The sequence below is a fragment of the Musa acuminata genome, chromosome BXJ1-1 (genome assembly GCF_036884655.1).
Source record: "Musa acuminata AAA Group cultivar baxijiao chromosome BXJ1-1, Cavendish_Baxijiao_AAA, whole genome shotgun sequence".
Lineage (NCBI taxonomy): Eukaryota > Viridiplantae > Streptophyta > Magnoliopsida > Zingiberales > Musaceae > Musa > Musa acuminata.
In genome coordinates this window covers 3,917,014-3,935,927 of record NC_088327.1, presented here as the reverse complement: position 1 = coordinate 3,935,927, position 18,914 = coordinate 3,917,014, and the positions used below count along the sequence as shown (strand labels likewise).

At 36.9% G+C, this 18,914-nt stretch overlaps 2 protein-coding genes and 2 non-coding genes across 4 annotated transcripts; 1 reads left to right on the top strand and 3 right to left on the bottom strand.

The window, feature by feature from the left end:
- Positions 1 to 844: 844 nt before the first annotated feature.
- TRNAV-UAC (transfer RNA valine (anticodon UAC)) lies at positions 845 to 917 on the bottom strand. The gene has a single exon. It is a non-coding gene; the product is annotated as a tRNA-Val (tRNA).
- Positions 918 to 3,982: 3,065 nt separating this feature from the next.
- Positions 3,983 to 4,055, bottom strand: TRNAV-UAC (transfer RNA valine (anticodon UAC)). The gene has a single exon. It is a non-coding gene; the product is annotated as a tRNA-Val (tRNA).
- Positions 4,056 to 4,762: 707 nt separating this feature from the next.
- LOC135613096 (uncharacterized) lies at positions 4,763 to 9,615 on the top strand. The gene is made up of 2 exons (XM_065110116.1): positions 4,763 to 5,237; positions 9,139 to 9,615. The coding sequence occupies exons 1-2, from the start codon at positions 4,837 to 4,839 to the stop codon at positions 9,371 to 9,373; spliced, it is 636 nt and encodes a 211-aa protein (XP_064966188.1). The 5' UTR covers positions 4,763 to 4,836; the 3' UTR covers positions 9,374 to 9,615.
- A 3,310-nt stretch (positions 9,616 to 12,925) lies between these two features.
- Positions 12,926 to 18,313, bottom strand: LOC135613058 (nucleoside diphosphate kinase 3-like). Its single transcript, XM_065110035.1, has 7 exons — positions 18,156 to 18,313; positions 16,296 to 16,433; positions 15,872 to 15,909; positions 15,736 to 15,786; positions 14,842 to 15,009; positions 14,649 to 14,761; positions 12,926 to 13,287 (listed from the first exon to the last, which is right to left on the bottom strand). Exons 1-7 carry the CDS (start codon positions 18,235 to 18,237, stop codon positions 13,164 to 13,166), a joined length of 714 nt encoding a protein of 237 aa, XP_064966107.1. The 5' UTR covers positions 18,238 to 18,313; the 3' UTR covers positions 12,926 to 13,163.
- Between the last annotated feature and the right edge of the window lie 601 nt (positions 18,314 to 18,914).

The window sequence follows — 18,914 nt, the reverse complement described above, 5'->3', positions numbered from 1 at the left end:
ATAAAAAGTCATTTTGCCCTTAGCAAGTTTAAAGAATTATTTTTGTTTTTGTCATACCTATCATTGCCTTCGTAGACCCTACCCCATACACACTTCGCTTGCAACTCTCTCACCGAAAGGGAATGGGCACAAGTATCGTTATCAGCACTCAAACTTGAGCAAGACAACATAAGAGCATAAGGGTAATCGATAAGCACAAACAACAATGGACTTTGTAAATGCCAAGGGTAAAATAATTATTATAAAAAAGGGATGCTTTGTCAAAATTTATTAAAGTTGAGACATTTGATAAGAAATTCTCAAATTTATGAGCATTTTTATATAATAATAATAATAATAATAAATAAATAAATAAATAAATAAATAAAATAAATTCTCGAAAACAACCTTTAAAGTTTTAGAATGTCTCAAAATTGAAAAAATCTTGTAGAGCACCGTGATGTATGAAAATATCATTTTACCCATAGTAAAATTTTTTTCTATGACCTCCTATTGCTTTCACTTTGCATCGTCACACGCAACTCTTATGATGCTACCAATAACTCATGTGATAGCTCGCTACAATACCTTTGTTGTTGTGCATGCAATATTCTCGTTGGTTTAGTCTCCTCACACCTCTCATTCTCATTGGCCATCGACGAGAAAGGAGAGAAAGTGAGGGTGGCATGCCCGTAGCATCAATTGTACTTCCATCGTGAGTCAAACAAGATTCGATAGAGGGAAAAAGGTGATGGTCGATGAGGGTAAAATGATTATTTTAAAAAAATATTATGAAAAAATATATATAAATAAATTAATTAAAAATAACTTTACAAAAGAAAAAACTATATCCAATTAACGCAAATGATGCTGCCCAGGATCGAACTGGGGACCTTTAGTGTGTAAGACTAACGTGATAACCACTACACCACAGCACCTAATTTGTCATAATTTCATTTATTATTTAATACAATAATAAGATATGAAATTGTATGCATAAGTGAAAAAATTAAATTACATGAATATCTTACAATCGTTTGCCTCTGTACGAAATAATATACTTATTTAAATTATTTTATTTATAGTTTGTGAGAGAGTCTTCTTTTTAAGCTTTTCTCAGTTTCTCTTAGGATGATGAATACCAATTGTCTTATCCATGGCACTTGTAGATCTCTTTGCATATATCGATATCAATTTAAATATTTTTTTATTTCATTATCTATCATAGTCACAATAAATTATTTATGAGTATCTTTTTATCCATCCTTTTAATTAAATTCATATATTCATCTTAATATTCTAATTATTTATGAGTATTTTCACTAAATGTTTTTTTGCTCATTTTCATTTATTTTGTTTACATTGTTTTTCAACCATATTTACTATATTTTATTGATGTATTGAATGAAAAGTATTATAAGTAATATCATATAATGTCTTATTCGTTGTTATTGCTCGTACATTGTTACAATTGTTGAATCTCATATTTTGATGATGAAACCAATTGATAAGTGTTTATGTTTTAATCTGCGTTTTGAGTAACGCAGGATGCTTCGATCATGATTAGACAATTAAAACAGAAAGAATCATGTTGTGCCGGAGGAAAACATATCAGAAGATTGGACGTCGAATTAGTGGATCGATCGACATATCGACAGAAGGCTTCGGGCCATAGATTCGAGTATCAGGCCAAGAAGAGCGGATATTGCGCCAAGGATATAGGAGTTGCGGAGTCAACTGGCCGATTGGGTAATATGCCGCAAGAGAGGACGATGTACCGAAGAATCGGACGAAGCGTCGAGGGACCAATGAAATGCCGGACAACATGATTAATGCTTAGTATTAATTGTCTAGATCGAAGTGTGTTTTACATGTGCAGAATTAACTACGATAGCAAAGCATGAAGCAAAATGAAGTCCCGGAGTCAAGGACGCGATTTTGTTGAGAGTTCGAGAGTTCGTCGGAAGTTCGGACGTTCGTCAGAAGTTCTATTGGAACCAGCCAAGAAGTCTTGGAGCTTGCCAGAGAAGCTCGTCGGAACTCGCCAAGAAGATCATCGTGAAATCCAGGAGCTTGCCGGGAGTCCGCCGGAACATTGCCGAGAGATCGTCGGAAGTTCGCCGGAAGAATAAACTTACATACTTATTTAACTCATATTATATTTTAGATTTCGTAGTTAGCACGTAATTGGGTTTAGATTTGACCCAACCTAATTAGGGGCTAGCTAGGCCCATGTAAGAACTGTGTTGGGCCCAATAAGAAGCTCAAACAGTGCCCCAAGAAGTCTCACCGTCGTGGCATAGTCTTCGAGACTATGTCAGGCGGTGGTACCACCAGTCTGGGCGGTGGTACCGCCTAGCACAGCCTCCCAGGCGATGGTATTGCCCAGGCTGAACGATGGTACCACCCAGTGTCAGATTGACACAGGCGATGGCACCGCTCATGCCCGAGAAACCCGGGATGAGATATTTTTAGGCTTCAAGTTTAAATCAACTTGAAGCCTATAAATACCCCTCTCATCCCTGGTTAAAATACATAAGCACAGAGTATTCAAAAGTGATAAAACACTATTGCAATCTATTTAGAAATTCCCTCCTCCATCTTAAGTTTAGAATTTTGTAAGAAGAGTGTGAGTGCTTATAAGGGTTGTTACCTAAATCCGTGAAAAGGAGAAGAGGGGTATAAAAGATGGTTGGTCTTCGCTTATTGAAGGAAGACCGATAGTGAATGCCAGTAGCCTTGACGGAAGAGAAATCAGCGAAGTGGATGTAGGTCACGACGATCAAACCACTCTAAAATCTGGTTTATATTTTTTTGAGCAATTTACTCTAACTACAAACCTCCTTACTTGCTCTTTACATCAACTACTCTCTTATGTACGCTTTCAAAGTATTACCTTTACGAAATGGTTTTACATTGGAAACGGTTTTAATTGAAACAAAGTTTTGAAGTCGTAATTTTTACCGCTATACTAATTCACCCCCAATTGTATTTAGTTAATGTCAATAGTTTATTTAGATTATTTATAGTATTTTCAAGCAAATCTTATAATATTTTTTTATTATAGTAATAAAAACATTATAACAAGTCAAAAATACTATCACAAACCAAAACACTATAAATGGGAAAAAAATTTGAGGGGTAATTTGGATATTTTAAAAACTAAAGATGCTGTTTGGAGAAAAATAAAATCAAGGGTACTGATTGAAAATTACCCTAAAATAAGGATAAAAAGTTATTTTACCTTTAGCAAATTTAAAAAATACTATTTTTTTTTTTTTTTACTTGTCATTGCCTCCATCGACTCAACCCTTACACACTTTGCTTGCAATCCTCTCGTCGAAAAGGAATGGGCACATTGTCACCACTCGCTATCCAAAACTTGAATGCTTGAGCAAGACAACATGAGAGCATAAGAGCAATCGACAAGCGCAAGCAATCTTGAACTCTCCAAAGGCCAAGGATAAAATAATTATTAAAAGAAAAAAAGGGTACTTTATCAAAATTTGTTAAAGTTGAGGCATTTGTTAGAAAATTCTCAAATTTACGAGCATTATATATATATATATATATATATATATATATATATGTATATATAATAAATTCTTGAAAAAAAAACTCTTAAGTTTGAGAATGTCTCAAATTTTAAAAAATTATGGTAGAGTAACCGTTATGTATGAAAAGATCAATAATCCATAGTAAATTTGTTTAAAATATTTTTTTCTTGGATCTCCTATTTCCTTCACCTTGTATCGCCGCATGCAACCCTCACCATGTTACCCATAACCCTTGTCCGAGGGCTTACTAAGATTTGAGAGAGGACAAACCCTCACCATGCTACCCATAACCCTTGTGCGAGGGCTCACTAAGATTCGAGAGAGGGCAAAATGTGATAGTCGACGAGGGTAAAATAATTATTTTTTAAAAAATATTATGTGAAATTATATATATATGAAATTTAAAAATAAGTTTAAATGTAAAGAATGTACTAAATCAATGTAAATGATGCTGCCCAGGATCGAACTGGGGACCTTTAGTGTGTAAGACTAACGTGATAACCACTACACCACAGCACCTAATTTGCAATAATTTCATTTCTTTTTTAAATAAAACAATAAGATATGAAATTTTATGCACAAGGAAAAAAGAATTTAAATTACATGAGTCTCTTACCAATCGTTTGCCTCAGTACGAAATAATAATATATTTATTTATAGTTTGTGAGAGAATCTTCTTTTTAATCTTTTGTCTGTTTCTCTTAGGATGACGAAAACCAATCTGTCTTATCCATTTTAACCATGGCACTCGTAGATCTCTTTGCATATATCGATATCATTTTAAATATTTTTTATTTTACTCTCTATCATAGTCATAACAAATTATTTATGAGTATCTTTTTATTCATCTTTTTAATTAAATTCATATATTCATCTTAATATTCTAATCTTATCAAAATAAATTTTTTATACACATTGATGATCACACACAACTCAGTTTTCCTCTCTACTCGACCACTCATTGTCTATGGTTGAGTTCCACTGTGGACCCCACTAAGTAGACTGGGATGGTATGGCTTCGACGTTTCTTATTAAATAGGTTTATGGTAATAATTTATGACTTTTCTTTCACCTATGTGTCTCACGCTTTGAGCTACACGCGTGGCCTTCGGCTGGCTTAACGTGGGTCCCGAACAGTAGATCCAATCACAAGGCCGGTACCCGACGTAGTCTCGTCAAAATACATTTGCTCGGTCCATTTTCCTTCAAATTAATTCGTTTTCCCCATCCCCTCCTCCCGTACTCCCACGATTCGCTAATCTTCTCGCCTCCTCGGAGCGAACCCTAATCCTTGGATGCGATGGCTCTGCTGCCTCGGACCGCGCGCCAGGCGCTCCTGTCCGCCCAGCGTGCGGCCGTGATCCCCGCGGTGGCTCCACTCTCCACCGCCGCTGGCGCCTCCCCCTCCCCTGCCCCCTATGCCCGGGCCCCGCCCCCCTCGGCGTCTTCCCCGACGGGTCTCTCCAAGACCGCGGAGTACGTGATCTCCAAGGTGGACGATCTGATGAACTGGGCTCGCCGCGGGTCCATCTGGCCGATGACCTTCGGTCTCGCGTGCTGCGCCGTCGAGATGATGCACGCCGGCGCCGCGCGCTACGACTTCGATCGATTCGGCGTCATTTTCCGGCCAAGCCCACGCCAGTCCGACTGTATGATCGTCGCCGGAACCCTTACTAACAAAATGGCCCCTGCCCTGCGCAAGTAAGGAAAACAAATTCTGTTCTATTCTCTTTATCTTCCACATGTTTATCTCAATTTATGGTTTTTGGAATTTTAAGATATTATGTTATTATTTGGTGGTATTATTGAGTTGGAGACAAGTCCATGATGATAATTTTGCAATTATTCTATCGAAATTTGATCTTGTTAGTCTTACATGACTGTTGATAAGGCTTAAGGATTTGCTGGGAGGAAACCTACTCAAGATCACAAACTGTTGACCCTAGTTGTTGTAAGCTGATGCATCTAGACCTAGATCATCTAGTTTGAGCAACAAATATGGTCTTGATCTTTTTCCTTTGTTGATAATTGTTGTCGCTTTAGGCCTCGTGGGGTTTGTTATCTAGGAAATTTGATATAATATATTATTTTGATTGCAAATACTTAAGTTCACTAGTCGTCAACGATTGAACAAATATTTATTTTCCTATTTATATTTGAGTTTCAACTAATATTACGTCATGAAAGTTGAACACTCAAGGAGGAATTGATATGCAACAACCATTAAGTAATCTATGGCTTATTGACAAATTTTGGAGCTGAAATTAAGGCATCATGATTTTCTAGCAACAGGGTTCAAGTGTAACATGTTCAGTAAAAGTGACAGTAGGTTCAGGATAAGGTTGAATATACCTCAGATTTCTATGGGCTAGGATACATCTAGGAGATGTTTAAGAAAGGAATAGATGGTTTTTTTTATGGCCAGTTGCTAACTTTAGTTTATGCAGTCAATTTTCAAGTGGAGGAAATAAATCAGAACGCAATATAGAGTTTCATTCTGCATCTACCTTTGAACTGGAAACTTTAAAATAAGATGAAAAATGAGTAATAACTGCAACTAAAGAAGACGGGAACAAGAGATATGAAAGTGGAAACAAGGTTAAAATGCTGGATCCATTCCTCACTGTAGAATCGCTGCATGTCAATCCTTGGAATTCTGATCTTATTGATTTGAACAAGCATCAATTACATTCCCATCATAATCAAGATAGGAAATGGAGAAGTCCTATTTATGTTTTCATGATCTCTTATATCTGATCATAAAGAAGAATTAACTAAACTCAAATCCCATGAATAAAGTATTCACTGTTTTAAATGTCAAAGACTGGATGATTGATGTGCTATAGTTAGAGATCATGAAATCTCCAATTCCCTCTCATCAAGAAAATTGTTCACTGCGAGGTGCACAAGTGGACCTTTTCTGCACAACTTGGATCCCTCTTTTAGCTGCATTGAAGGTAATATCTGGTTGCCCATCATAGTAAGCGAGAGCAAGACTTGCATAGGTTCCTATAACTGCTTGATTTCCCCTAATTGGTCGTAATATACATATTTGGTCAGTGACATGGCTTCAATGATTGTCATGAAGTTCTCAAATGCACTTAAGGAGACATGGGATATGGTTATTGGTGTAGACATGGTTCATGAATGGCAGCCAGACTGCAATAAGGTTGCAAATTTTGGTATTAGGTTAGGTTAGCATCTGTACAAGATTTTAACGATCAGTAAATTCGTTTATGTGAAATGAATGCTTTATGTGTTGACATAGAAGACATTTAGTTAGAAAAATACTGAACAGAAAAATTTTGAACTGACAAGGGATTGAAGAAGGATATGAGAGCTTTCTAACAAGGAATGCAATTAGAGAATTATTCAGGACTAATCAGTTCTCTTTAAGTCCTTTTGGATACATAAAAATGAGTTGCTACATATGAGGAGATTGTTCCTTGTGTATTGCCCTAAAGGTAATTCTCCTTTTGGTTGAATGTGCCGCAGACTTTATGGATCAAGTTGTTTTAGTTGCTCAATGTCTAATATATCACCAGAATGAAAGGCCATTCTTCTTAATCTACAAATCGACTAAGTTGTTTTGTTAAGCTTAGATTGCTCCTTTAAGTTTAAATTGTACAGGAACAATCCTATAGAACATCTTGATGGAAAATTGATAGAATGATTATAGCAGTGCAATCAGGATGTCACTTCTGTACATGTCTTTTTTACTTTGATAGAGTGCAGAGGACTTTTCTATTAATTGTGTTATTTCTTGGCCCTAGTTGTGCTTAAGGTTTCTTCTAAGGTGTATGCATCAGGTCTAGGAATCCACATAAAGGAAACAATTGTCACCTATCCATTCTTTTTAATTTCATTTTGGTTCATTCGGAAAAATAATGAGAAGCCTTATGGTTTTAGCTTTTGAAGTTGGTAAAACTTGCATTCATTCTTTTATTTCTTGTGTTTATTGTTTATTTTCTATTAGTTGCAACTTGCAAGCCTATTATACCTTTTCAGATTGAATTGTTGTAGTGCCTTGTTTATGATACTCAGATATTCATCTGATTGTTTTGTGCTCATTTCGAGTTATTCTTTGCCTCTTCCAATGATTATAAGACGTTTATGATTGAAACAGGACAATGTCTACATAATTGTTAAACTTCTGACTTCTTTGCCTCATAACCATGTTAACAAACCAAGTATCTGTTTAGAAGTGGTAAAGTACGATTTTGGCATGCAAGATAATTTTAAAAGTGGAATGAGTCTAGGGAGCATTTATCAAACTTGTCTGAAGAGGACTTAAAAAAAAAAAATTATTATTTCATTTTTGTCAACATCCATAAAAAAAAAAAGATACTATGAAGGCCTGAACATTAAACTTTATCTTGTTATAGTTAATCTTTTAATTTGAGCAATATGGTGCGTTTATGGATTTTAAATTCATGAATAGTTTCTGCAAGCTGAACGTTTGTGGAGAGTTTTTATAGGTGTTTTATGAGCTTTAGTGTGGCAAGTATAATGGTAGAAGGACTTCAAGTAATATACAGATTGGTTTTGGATTGTTACAGTGAAGAAAAGGTTCTTAACAACCCAAAGTCTACTATACCAAAATAATGGCTAGTACTAAAAGTAAACTTAGTGACTGAGATGTCACAACTATTGTTAGTTTAATTCCGTATTGGCACACTGTCTATCAATACCAAAGATCGTGAGAACAGTGTAGTATTACTCTTCAATTATATGACATTTTAGACTTAGGCCTATGTTCCTAGACTGTACAACATTCATTTAGGTGGTAATAGCCTCCCCACTAACATAGTTCAACTTGTATACTTGCTAAATCTATGTCTTCACAAGTTTTTTATTTATATATTTGTGATATATGTGTAATACATATATCATGTGCTAACTTCATGCATTGTTGGATGTTTCTTATGGATACGTTTTTGTTGCTTCCTAATATATCTTAATAATATATTTGATTTATTATTGATAGAATAGTGTATGGTTTAATATGGGTTGTAGGGGTCTGACACACAGGTACACTATGGTATTTGATGCCATATTAGTCATACTCAACAGCTAGTATTGGTACAGAATTGAGATTATACCTTGTTTTTGGTCGATGCACAAAAAGAGAGCAGCTAAGGAAATAGAACAAGGCTTTTAGCTTTACTAAGTGATAGGATGACAATTGATGTAGGTTCCGATATGAAATGGATTGATATTAAAAGTTTATGTTAAAATCTTACTTCAGTTTGTTGGTTTCTAGTGCAGATTTAAGATGAATAGTGGGGGAACATGAATAAAAATGGACAGAAAAGGAGGGGAAAAAAATCAGAAATAAAGATGTAACATGTTAGCCAGTCTGAAAAGTTTTGGTTTGTAACGCCCTGTTGCGAGATTTTAGTTTTCTGAGGGCTAATCTGATACTCTGATCATCATACTAAAGAGTAGCAAACGATACCATACCTTGCCATTTCTGTGGCCTAGAAATTACTGGAACTTAAATGTGCGGATGAGGATATTTTGTTGTGTTGCTGGGAAATCTTCTCGTCATTTGGGTCTTGGCAGTCCTCTAAATGTTGCCCACTCCTGTTGTTTCATGCAGAGTCTATGATCAGATGCCTGAGCCACGCTGGGTTATTTCCATGGGCAGCTGTGCAAATGGTGGAGGGTACTATCACTACTCATACTCTGTTGTGCGCGGCTGTGATCGTATCGTCCCTGTTGACATCTACGTGCCTGGATGTCCTCCAACCGCTGAGGCTCTACTTTACGGCGTCCTCCAACTTCAAAAGAAAATCAATAGGCGCAAGGACTTCCTTGTTTGGTGGACCAAGTAACACTGTGGATCTTTTTCTCTCAGTACTATCGTGTTTCCCTTCCGCTATATTTGTTACAATAAAAGAACTTACACGCTGGTTTCTGTGACTTTTGCTTGCTCGGGTTTTCGAGCCATCCCAGAGTGTATCTGGATGCATGCCTCATACTAAAGTATGGAATCTGGAACAAAGACCCATAATCCCTATTTGTTTGTCTGTTGCTTTGTTCATGTCAGCTTATTGAAACATAAGATGTTTAATTATTTGACAGTCTGCACTGCCATTGTTGTCTGCACTGGGTACTGACTAGTAGTAATTTTTTGTCCACTTCTATGTCGAACTGTAGCTCGAAATGTTTGCCAGTAAGCCTCGTCTATGTTTATTAAGTATGGGATAATTGAGCCAAGTAATTTGAGTTTAATTGATGAAATAAAGATTGAGCCAAGAGACTTTGATCAGCATTAAACCAGAACTGAGTCGAGGACTTGAAACTTAAGTCATGCTATGTTTGAGCTTACAAAGATTCATGCATAATGAGCCAATTTCAAACACAAAGCTCGGTTCGACTTCGCTCAGTTACACTCCAAAGTGATAAAGGTAAATAAATTGGACATGTATCATGAATTTATAATGGCAAACACATTAATAAATATTTCCAATATTGTTGTTCGTGAGCTCTCAAACTCATCAAGTACATCCATCACGCTAATGAGATGCATCGTAAGCAAGATATTACTCTTGTAGTAGTAAGTTATATTTAACATTTCGGTCCTTACTATTTCGAAAGTTATATTGAGATTTTTATGTGTGAAAAATAACACTAAAACAGAGTTTAAAGAGTGTTTCCGTATGCCATTGCCAACTTTTTCTTGCTCACTGGCATCTCCCTGCACCCAACATATACTTTCCATAGCTTCCCACCACCAACATTAGACCGTGCCCCTGTTGTCTCTTCTCTTCCGTAACCCAAACGACACCCTCCTCCGTGAGCACGTCACTGACGGTCCTTTTACAGAAGCTGAACCATTTTGCTCACACATACTCCCTTCGCCTTCACAGCGGCATATGCATGCTTGTGCCTTTGATAGACTCCACTGTGGCGGTGCATATTAGCTTCACGACGCGCTCAAGTAAGTCTCAACTATCGACGAACATTGTTGGAAGGACGCAGAGAAGCATCACAAGTTCAATGTCCATGATGTAGTGGGTCCCGCCCCTAGTGATCATGTCGATGTACTCGTGGTAGCCATAAGAGATTATGTCAGCTCTCCCGCCACCGAGTCAGCATGGCCTAGAACGAGTCAATGAGGTCGAGCAGCATCTAGATGTGAGGGATGATCGAAACCCATGATCAAATGGGAGTATGTTGTAATGGTAGATGGAGGAGGGGCTTCGGGGTGAACACCGGAGGCGCTCGCTTGAGGCCATGTTGGTCGAGTCGGAGGGCAACTCAATGGCGGGTTGATGAGAACCGATAGAGTTCTTGGCGACCACCATGAGTATATCAACGTGATCGTCAGGGGTGACACTCGCTACATTATGGACATCAACCTTGTTGCAGAATTCGAGATCGTCAAGTCAACCACCGACTACGTGATGCTCCTTCGTGTCGTTCCAACAATGTTCGTTGATAGTTGAGACTTGCTTGAGTACATTGTGAAGTTGATGTGTGTCGTCACGATGGACTCTATCAAAGGCACAGGCATGTACATGCCGTCGTGAAGACAGAGGGAGTATGTGTGAGCAAAATGATTCAACTCCTATGGGAGAACTATCGACAACTTGCTCGTAGAGGAGGGTGTCCTTTAGGTTAAGGTAAAAGCGGCAAGGGCACAACGGTCTCATGTTGGTGGTGGAAAGTTGTGCACGGTAGATATTGGGTGTAGGGAGATGCCAATGGGCAGGAAAAAACTGGCAATGACACATAGGAGCTGTAAAATTATCTTTTAAATTTTATTTTAATATTATTTTTTATAATACGTGTAGTATTTTTATTAACAGATGATTTGAGTAGAAACAATATTAAATATTTATAAATATTAGGATGCTAAATATAATTAACTACGAGTTAATATGTAATTAGCCCTCTAATAATATATTGTTATGATTCATCATTCGAACGTAAACGGTTATCGCAAAGTGACACCAATCACCATATTGAAAATATAACATATATTCTATGAAGGAAACTTGAATTAATCTGATCGCATAAGTTGTCTTGGACAAACATCGTCATATCAAAAACAAGAACAAAATTTCAAACGTGATTTAGGCAATCTCAGCGGCATTTTGACCTTTTCGTCAACGATCGGAACGCTGTCGACGAGACCCAATCTGATCATGTCGGACGCGTGCCTGCGATCAGAATCCGCCTCACGAGCAAAAGGCCGACCATGGCGGCTGCCACTTCCTGTGTTCCATACATGCGGTTGTTCGACCACTATCCATTACTCTGGCGTCCGTCGTCGAATCGTCAAGGTTGCAATGGACTGTTACTCTCTGAAGAAAAAGGAAGACAAAGGAAAGAGGAGGCGAATCCTTTCGGGTGCCCTCAAAAAGTGATATGGAATCATACAATTTCCCTACTTTTCCTACTTGATCAAGTTCCTGCTGCATATCGCTTGTGTTAACGATCTAAACATGCATTTCATGTATCTAATGATAGTGGATGTTTGATTTCTTTTGTTCCGTCTGCATAATGGCAAACCATTAGTTCTAAACCACTGAAAGTGCAGGGACTTGACACTGGCATTTCCTAGCTTTTTGGTGAACTCTGAAGTTGATGATGCAGAAGTGATCTGAAAACATGGATGAAACTGTAGCCGAAATCGATCCACCCGGGAACAGAAGGATCAAGAAGAGAAGCAGGATTACGCAGGGGAAAGAAAAAAGAGAGAGAGAGAGAGAGAGCCAAAGTTGATTGGAAGGAGATGGTACTACAAAAATGATGATAACTAAATCCAACCTTGATGTGGAAAAGATCCAAAAAGACCGAGCATCACAATCTAATCACTCAGTTATCTTCTCATGCTATGCATCCTTTGAACTCTCACCAGTTCTGTGGATCATATGTTGCTTGTACTGATTACCTGCACCTTGAGATATTGGATGTTAGTATTTGTGCTGGACTGAATAATTGGATAACCTTTGTCATTTCCACAAACACATGCTTTATGACATCAAATGCCAGAGATTAATTGTTTTGCTACCACTTGTACCTATGGAATTCCTCAATACCACTCACTGTTTTATTACCTCATAAATGGACCTGAACCAGTAGTGGTTCCTACATGATGAGAAACTACTTGTCTGCCTCAATGGATCTGTTTGGGTTTCAATGCTGTGCAAAGTCCAATTTCACAGAGACCTTGATCATTCACCTGCACAAACAAAAATCTCATGGACTGCTAATATTGGGTTTAGAAAGGTTCAATGTGCACAATCTTACCTCTACAAGCAGAGGAAAGGTTGTTTCGGTGTTTCGACAGAGCTTATGTAATTAACAACATTCACCTACATTGCATAAGATCACTTTTCACTACAGTTCCAAACATGTATCTAAACAACAGTACAGCAGCCAATGGAGCAGCTTATCATTTCCAGATTTAACATTCTACAGCTCCCGAGAAAGATTTCAGTAGTTTTAGAATCTCATCTCAAGACGATGATGACTTATTAATGACATTTTTTTTCTTGCAGTGCACTTCGCCCGCTCTGTGGATCGAAAATTTTGATTGCAGTTGCAGCATCTGCTAGTTCATGAAAATGTCAAAAAGAAAAAAGAAAACTAAAGAGGAGGTATAGAGATTGATTAATTGACTCCGTAGATCCATTTCTCAGCATTGCTAGTGTAGGAAACCAACTCGCTTGAAGTGAACCACAGAGCAATCTCATCCTTGGCTGTTTCAGGCCCGTCACTCCCATGGATGATATTTCTGCATTGACAGCATTGCCAAATGTGAAAAAGGTGAAACGAGTTCTTATAAACTAAAAGAGAAGAAGAAAAATGATGCACAACACATCGATCAAGCAGTAACACTAAGAAATCAAGTCAAATAGTCAACTGAGTTTGCTTTGATCGATGCAGAACATATTGATTGGGCAATAATGCAACATGTCGATCAAGCAAAAAATTGAGAAATCAATTCATTTCACCAGCCAATGATCTGAACGGAGTTCACAGGAAGCCAACACAAGAATCAAGTACCAGTTTCAGAGGGTGAGTTATCTCAAGGCAAAAAGGTGGTTCTAGCGACAACTAGGCACTACCACAGAAGTAAAATTCCCAGGTTCTCGAGTGCTACTTCACTTGAGCAAAGCCCATAAACTTTTGCCAGGGTAGGTAGCATGTTTCATACAGAAAACTGAAGAACTATCCAGTAAAATTCAGCATACATTCCACCAAAATTTTTTTGCCACTGATTTTGTAGATACAGTTTACATCCTGTCATATGGTGCTCCATAAAATTTGTATCGACAAATTTAAATCTCGATCTGATATCAATTTCCACTTTCTGATAAATAAGAAACCTTCCTATGCTAACCACATGCATCTTGCAAACAAAAAAAAAAAATCAAGAAGATTAAAACAACTTTCCCAAATTTTCATCAGTTTTACTGGAACAACAAAACACTATCAGTATCCATATTAGAAATCCTAAAGTATCTCTCAATATATTCCAGCACATAAGCACGATGATTTGGAAACTTGCAAAAGCATACGGAAATGGTCCAGTAAGAATAAATTGTGGGTTGTTATTCTTCCAAGAAAATAATCAAGATATCAAACATGTCCGAATTGTAGATAGCTTTTTATGATTTTTCATTATTTGCGGTGTCCCCCTTGCTCCTTTTGGATCATTCTTACTGTTTCGACCAAATTTCTACTAAGGGAACTTTAACAGTTTTAGAAAATGTGCATCACCATCCAAATATCTCACTTGGAACACCTAACTGTTTTAAGACAATATACATTTGATAAATAAGTTTATTTAGACAACTTCCTTTCAATCTTGACAAATATCAAGCTTGATGAGCTGACAAGGAAGAAAGGAAAACAGTAGAGGTTTTGCATTCGAAATGTTGCCAACAAAATAGAATCTTAATTGTTTTTTCCCTTAACAGGGTATATACTTTGATTTTGACCAACTTTACAAAAATGAACTAATAAAATAGGATATCTGTACACTAACTACAAATTATTATTACCTCTTCATTTTGGCTATAAGCCATGGAAGTGCTTATATCACAAAGGGTCTCAGATGAGAAGCAGATAAAAGGCGTTTGTAAGACGTACCTTCCAACAACAACAGCAAGATCACCTCTGATTGTGCCAGGTTCAGATTTTTGTGGATCAGTAGCACCAATTAGTTTTCGACCATATTTTATGACTCCCTCCCCTTCCCAAACCTACAATTTAATTAATAGTGAAATAAACTTAGTTTCCAAACCTTTGTCTAAGGGAAATAACATCACTTATATTATCTTACCATAGCAATCACGGGACCTGAGCTAAGAAAGTCACAAAGGCCATTAAAGAAAGGTCTTTCTTTAAGATCATAGTAGTGTTTCTCTGCAAATTCCTTGGAAGGAACCACAATCTTGATTGCCACAAGCTTAAATCCTTTGCGCTCAAAACGGGATATAATCTCTGCAATCTGAAGAATAAACACTGATCAGGTATACTACAATATCTATGCACAAGAGGGAAGAGAAACCCAATCAGAAAATAATCTCATAGATCATACAAACAGAAAGTGATTAGCAGTGCATTAGAATAGAGTATAATATTCCTGGCGGAGAAAGAACTTTGATGTGTACAACTAATAAACTCATATCAACAATTAAGAATTAACATACTTGTATTAGCAAATGAAAGATAAAATTTTTTTTAACAATCAGGTTGGTTGGAGAAACATTGTACTATCAAACTTATTCAAACATCTACAAAAAGGTTGTACACTGTTCTGCTGAAGATATATCACAAACCTAGAGGTTGGTACATACATTTAACTGATGGAAGATGCACAAAGCTCTAACTTGTAGGATTAATTCTTGTATAGTAAATTCCACTGTTGTATTTTTCTTCCATCAACAATATTCTTCCCAGCAGTTTTATAACTTCAAGTTGTTTTTGAGCCAACATTCTTATGGAAAGATTGGTGTCCTCAAACACTGTGGTATTTCCCTACTTATAATACAAGACATATTGTGTTCCTTGAAAGATCAGGATGATATACACTAAAAATAGAAAATGTAGTACAACTAATAGAAATCTAGTGCAATATTCGAACTCAACAAATAAGTGAAACATTGGCTGCAAAAGTTAGATACAGTAGTCTTTATCTTGTACAGATCTAAGCCATATCTGAAAAACAACGTACCAGCCCTCTTTGCACTCCATCAGGCTTTATTGCAATGAATGTTCTCTCCAGCTTAAGCATATAAAAAACCATGATTAGTAATGCCAAGCTACAGAATAGAAACATTAGCTGAGAAATTTCTGTCTGAAGATTGTACCTCTGCTGCATGTAACTGATGATCTTGTAGCATGTATACTGCAATGAAAGAAATTTGAATGTACAAACATCAGTCACACGGACAACTATAAGTAGCTATGTAGGACAAAAGAAGAAGCTGTAACATACCACTTCCTCGAGAAAAAAACTGAAATACAAAATACAAAGATCTCATGTTTGCCCAAACCCATATGATATAACTCCCATGCAGAACCAATCAACCAAAGAAGAAAATTCTAGTAAAAAGTTGGCTAGAGTACGTTTAAAAAGTAGTTCTCAGAAAACAACAATATGATATATGAAGCAAAATGAAGAAAATGCACACAGAACAAGACCAAGGAAAGTACCATTATTAGGTTGAATCAGCTACATAAGGGAGAACATTAAATGAGAGGAAATCCAGCTGATTACATACAATCACTGACCTGCAGCAGGAATGGAAAGGGCACCATAAACCCATCCTCTGGATGTGCTCTTGTAATCAGCCCTTTCACAAATTGAAGATAGAGAACGTGCTGAACCTCTGAACACAGTTGCGGTGGCTGCTGCTGCTGTGCGCCACTCTATGTAGAAAAAAATCTCATAGGCTTAACGTTGGAGTACCTAAGTATGTACATGATTGGAGATAAAAAGAAAGGCACAACATGTAATTCTAATTAACTTAGGAGAATTTTTCAGATGAACCGTCTCATATTCTTGAATAGCTATGAGAACTGCATGAGAATACTATTTTCTTATATATTTGAACAAGGTCAGTAAAGCTTATAGACAACAAATAACAAAGAAGTAACCAACATGCACCCCGAGAAACCAAACTGAGCATGACTGCCCAAGATTGAAAGGGAGACCTTAAGAGTTCATCGTATATCAAGTTATCAACAAATATTTCTTTAGTCAATAAGGCTGCCATAACAAACATGAGCAAAACCAGAATTCATTATTTGAGAGGGTAATGATTCATAAAGCACAATGAATTAATGGAAAAAAAAATCGAGAATTGTTTGTGAGAAAACGAAAAAATCTATTGCCAGTAATAATTATTAGTAAATAAATTATTCTTTTAACATAAAGTTTCATAATCAAAGTCCCATCACTGTTAAATATATAAATTTGGTTCCCTTACGATTAAATGGTTGCTACCAGACATCTTTTGGAGATACAAATGCAGTTTAATAATTTGATTGAGCATTTTATATTTAGATATAGATCAAAGTACTGAGGTTGTGATAAAAGATGCAATATGTCAACAAGCAAACGACTACGAAGTATTTGTAAGGAGCAGTCAAGCAATGAGCCATGATCTATGGTTCGGACCATGCAAATTAGGCTCCGATCCGACCTCAGATCATGTCTTTCCTACTTCAAATTTTCTGAAAAGCAAGATGATATTAAAGAAATCCTTAATTAATTCAATTCAAGGTATTCTTTCAATTCAAGGTGTCCACTTTTGTATCCTTTGAACATAACAACTAAGAAATTGAACATACATGTGGGGGGATTTGTGAAAGTAGAGCTGCACTATATATCTATGCTCGGAATGGATCCTTTTCAAATCCCAAGAAGCCAGGGTGGCCATGTCCTCACTTGGCCCTGGTGTGGCTTTGCCGCCGGTGACAAACATCCTTTTTGGGACTCTAATTGGCCTTCTGGAAGTACATACAAGCACAAACATAAAGTGGTACTTGTGCACTTCTCCAACTAATTCCTTTTTTTTTTTGCCTGAAGCTCCTCCAAATAATTCTTTGAATTCTACTAAATGTGTAACGGAATCGAAAGAGAAAAAAGGACAACGTTTGATTTAATGTGATGTTAATTAGCTCCGAAAGGAACAGGGTGATATGAACCAGTTTAGGAAAAAAAACAAACTCTACCACAAAGAAAGGATAACCCGAGAACTGTCGAAGACGAAACTTAACCCAAGTTTCCATTTTTCTAATTCGATGGAAAAATTAGTCGACAATTAAGGTTAAAGTACGCGTCGCAACAATAAAATTCCAACATTTTCGAATAGAAGTAATAAAAAAATAATCTTTCCGCTTAAAATACCAAAAAATGCAATTTAAACATATCCTCGATTGGATGAAAGAAACAACACCCGATCGATAAATTTTCGAGAAATGTTAGTCTGAAGGCAATCAAATTGCACATCTTCCGAAGAAACGGAATCAAGACAAGAGCTTTTCCGTTTGAAAAGATCAAATAAAAAGGACAGCACATCGAAAAGGAAAGGCAAAAGGCAAAAGATATTTCCAGTGCAAAGGGCGCAAAAAAAGGAGAGAACTCACGGCAGGGAGCAGCGGAGGTCCGCGAAGACGAGAGGAAAGCCCTCGCCGTCCTCGAAGCGGATCGGAGAACCTGAAAGCTCATTTTCGATCGTGCAGAGAGAGGATAGAGAGATGGAGCGCGCTGCCTTCAGTGGCTCTCGTTCGCTTTTCGCGTTCGGGCCTTCTCCTACCTTTAAAGGTCAGGTTCTCCTCGGTCCGCGGGCCAACCCACGAGCCCATATTTTGACTCCTATACCCTTACACTTCGCAGTAATGACGAGGAGATCGATATGGTAACGGTAACGACGAGTAGGGGTAATAAGGCCAATTAGGCCCGAAAGAACACGTGTGACCGATTCCTCGAGGATCTGACCGGAGATCGTGGTGCGTATCGTTACTCGGCGGCGATCACGTCACAGGAATCCGTTAATATGCGCACGCTCTTTAAAGGCATATGTTAAGTGGGATTTTTTTTATTATTTTATTTGATATTTTATTATTTTTACTCAAAGAATGTTTTTTTTTTTTTTGCATGAGTGGTTTTATAGTTTGTTGTTTGATTAATCTATCTTAGGGTAGAATAAACATTTATGAAATATTAATATAATTTATTTTTTTTAAAAGTAATTTATGACATTATCTAAAATTATAAGATTACTAATATGACTTAGGTTAAATTTTATTTATTTATTTCTAAATATTATTTTTAATTCATTTATATTATTATATTTAGTTATTTATATATATCTAGACCATAAAAATTATTTTTGTAAGATTATA

Coding starts and splice junctions, on each gene's coding strand:
- LOC135613096 (XM_065110116.1), top strand. CDS start 4,837: ATGGCTCTGCTGCCTCGGACCGCGCGCCAGGCGCTCCTGTCCGCCCAG. Junction 5,238..9,138: donor ATGGCCCCTGCCCTGCGCAA/GTAAGGAAAACA, acceptor TGTTTCATGCAG/AGTCTATGATCAGATGCCTG.
- LOC135613058 (XM_065110035.1), bottom strand. CDS start 18,237: ATGAGCTTTCAGGTTCTCCGATCCGCTTCGAGGACGGCGAGGGCTTTC. Junction 14,762..14,841: donor CAGGTCCCGTGATTGCTATG/GTAAGATAATAT, acceptor ATTAAATTGTAG/GTTTGGGAAGGGGAGGGAGT. Junction 13,288..14,648: donor CTTGCTGTTGTTGTTGGAAG/GTACGTCTTACA, acceptor CTGTCAATGCAG/AAATATCATCCATGGGAGTG.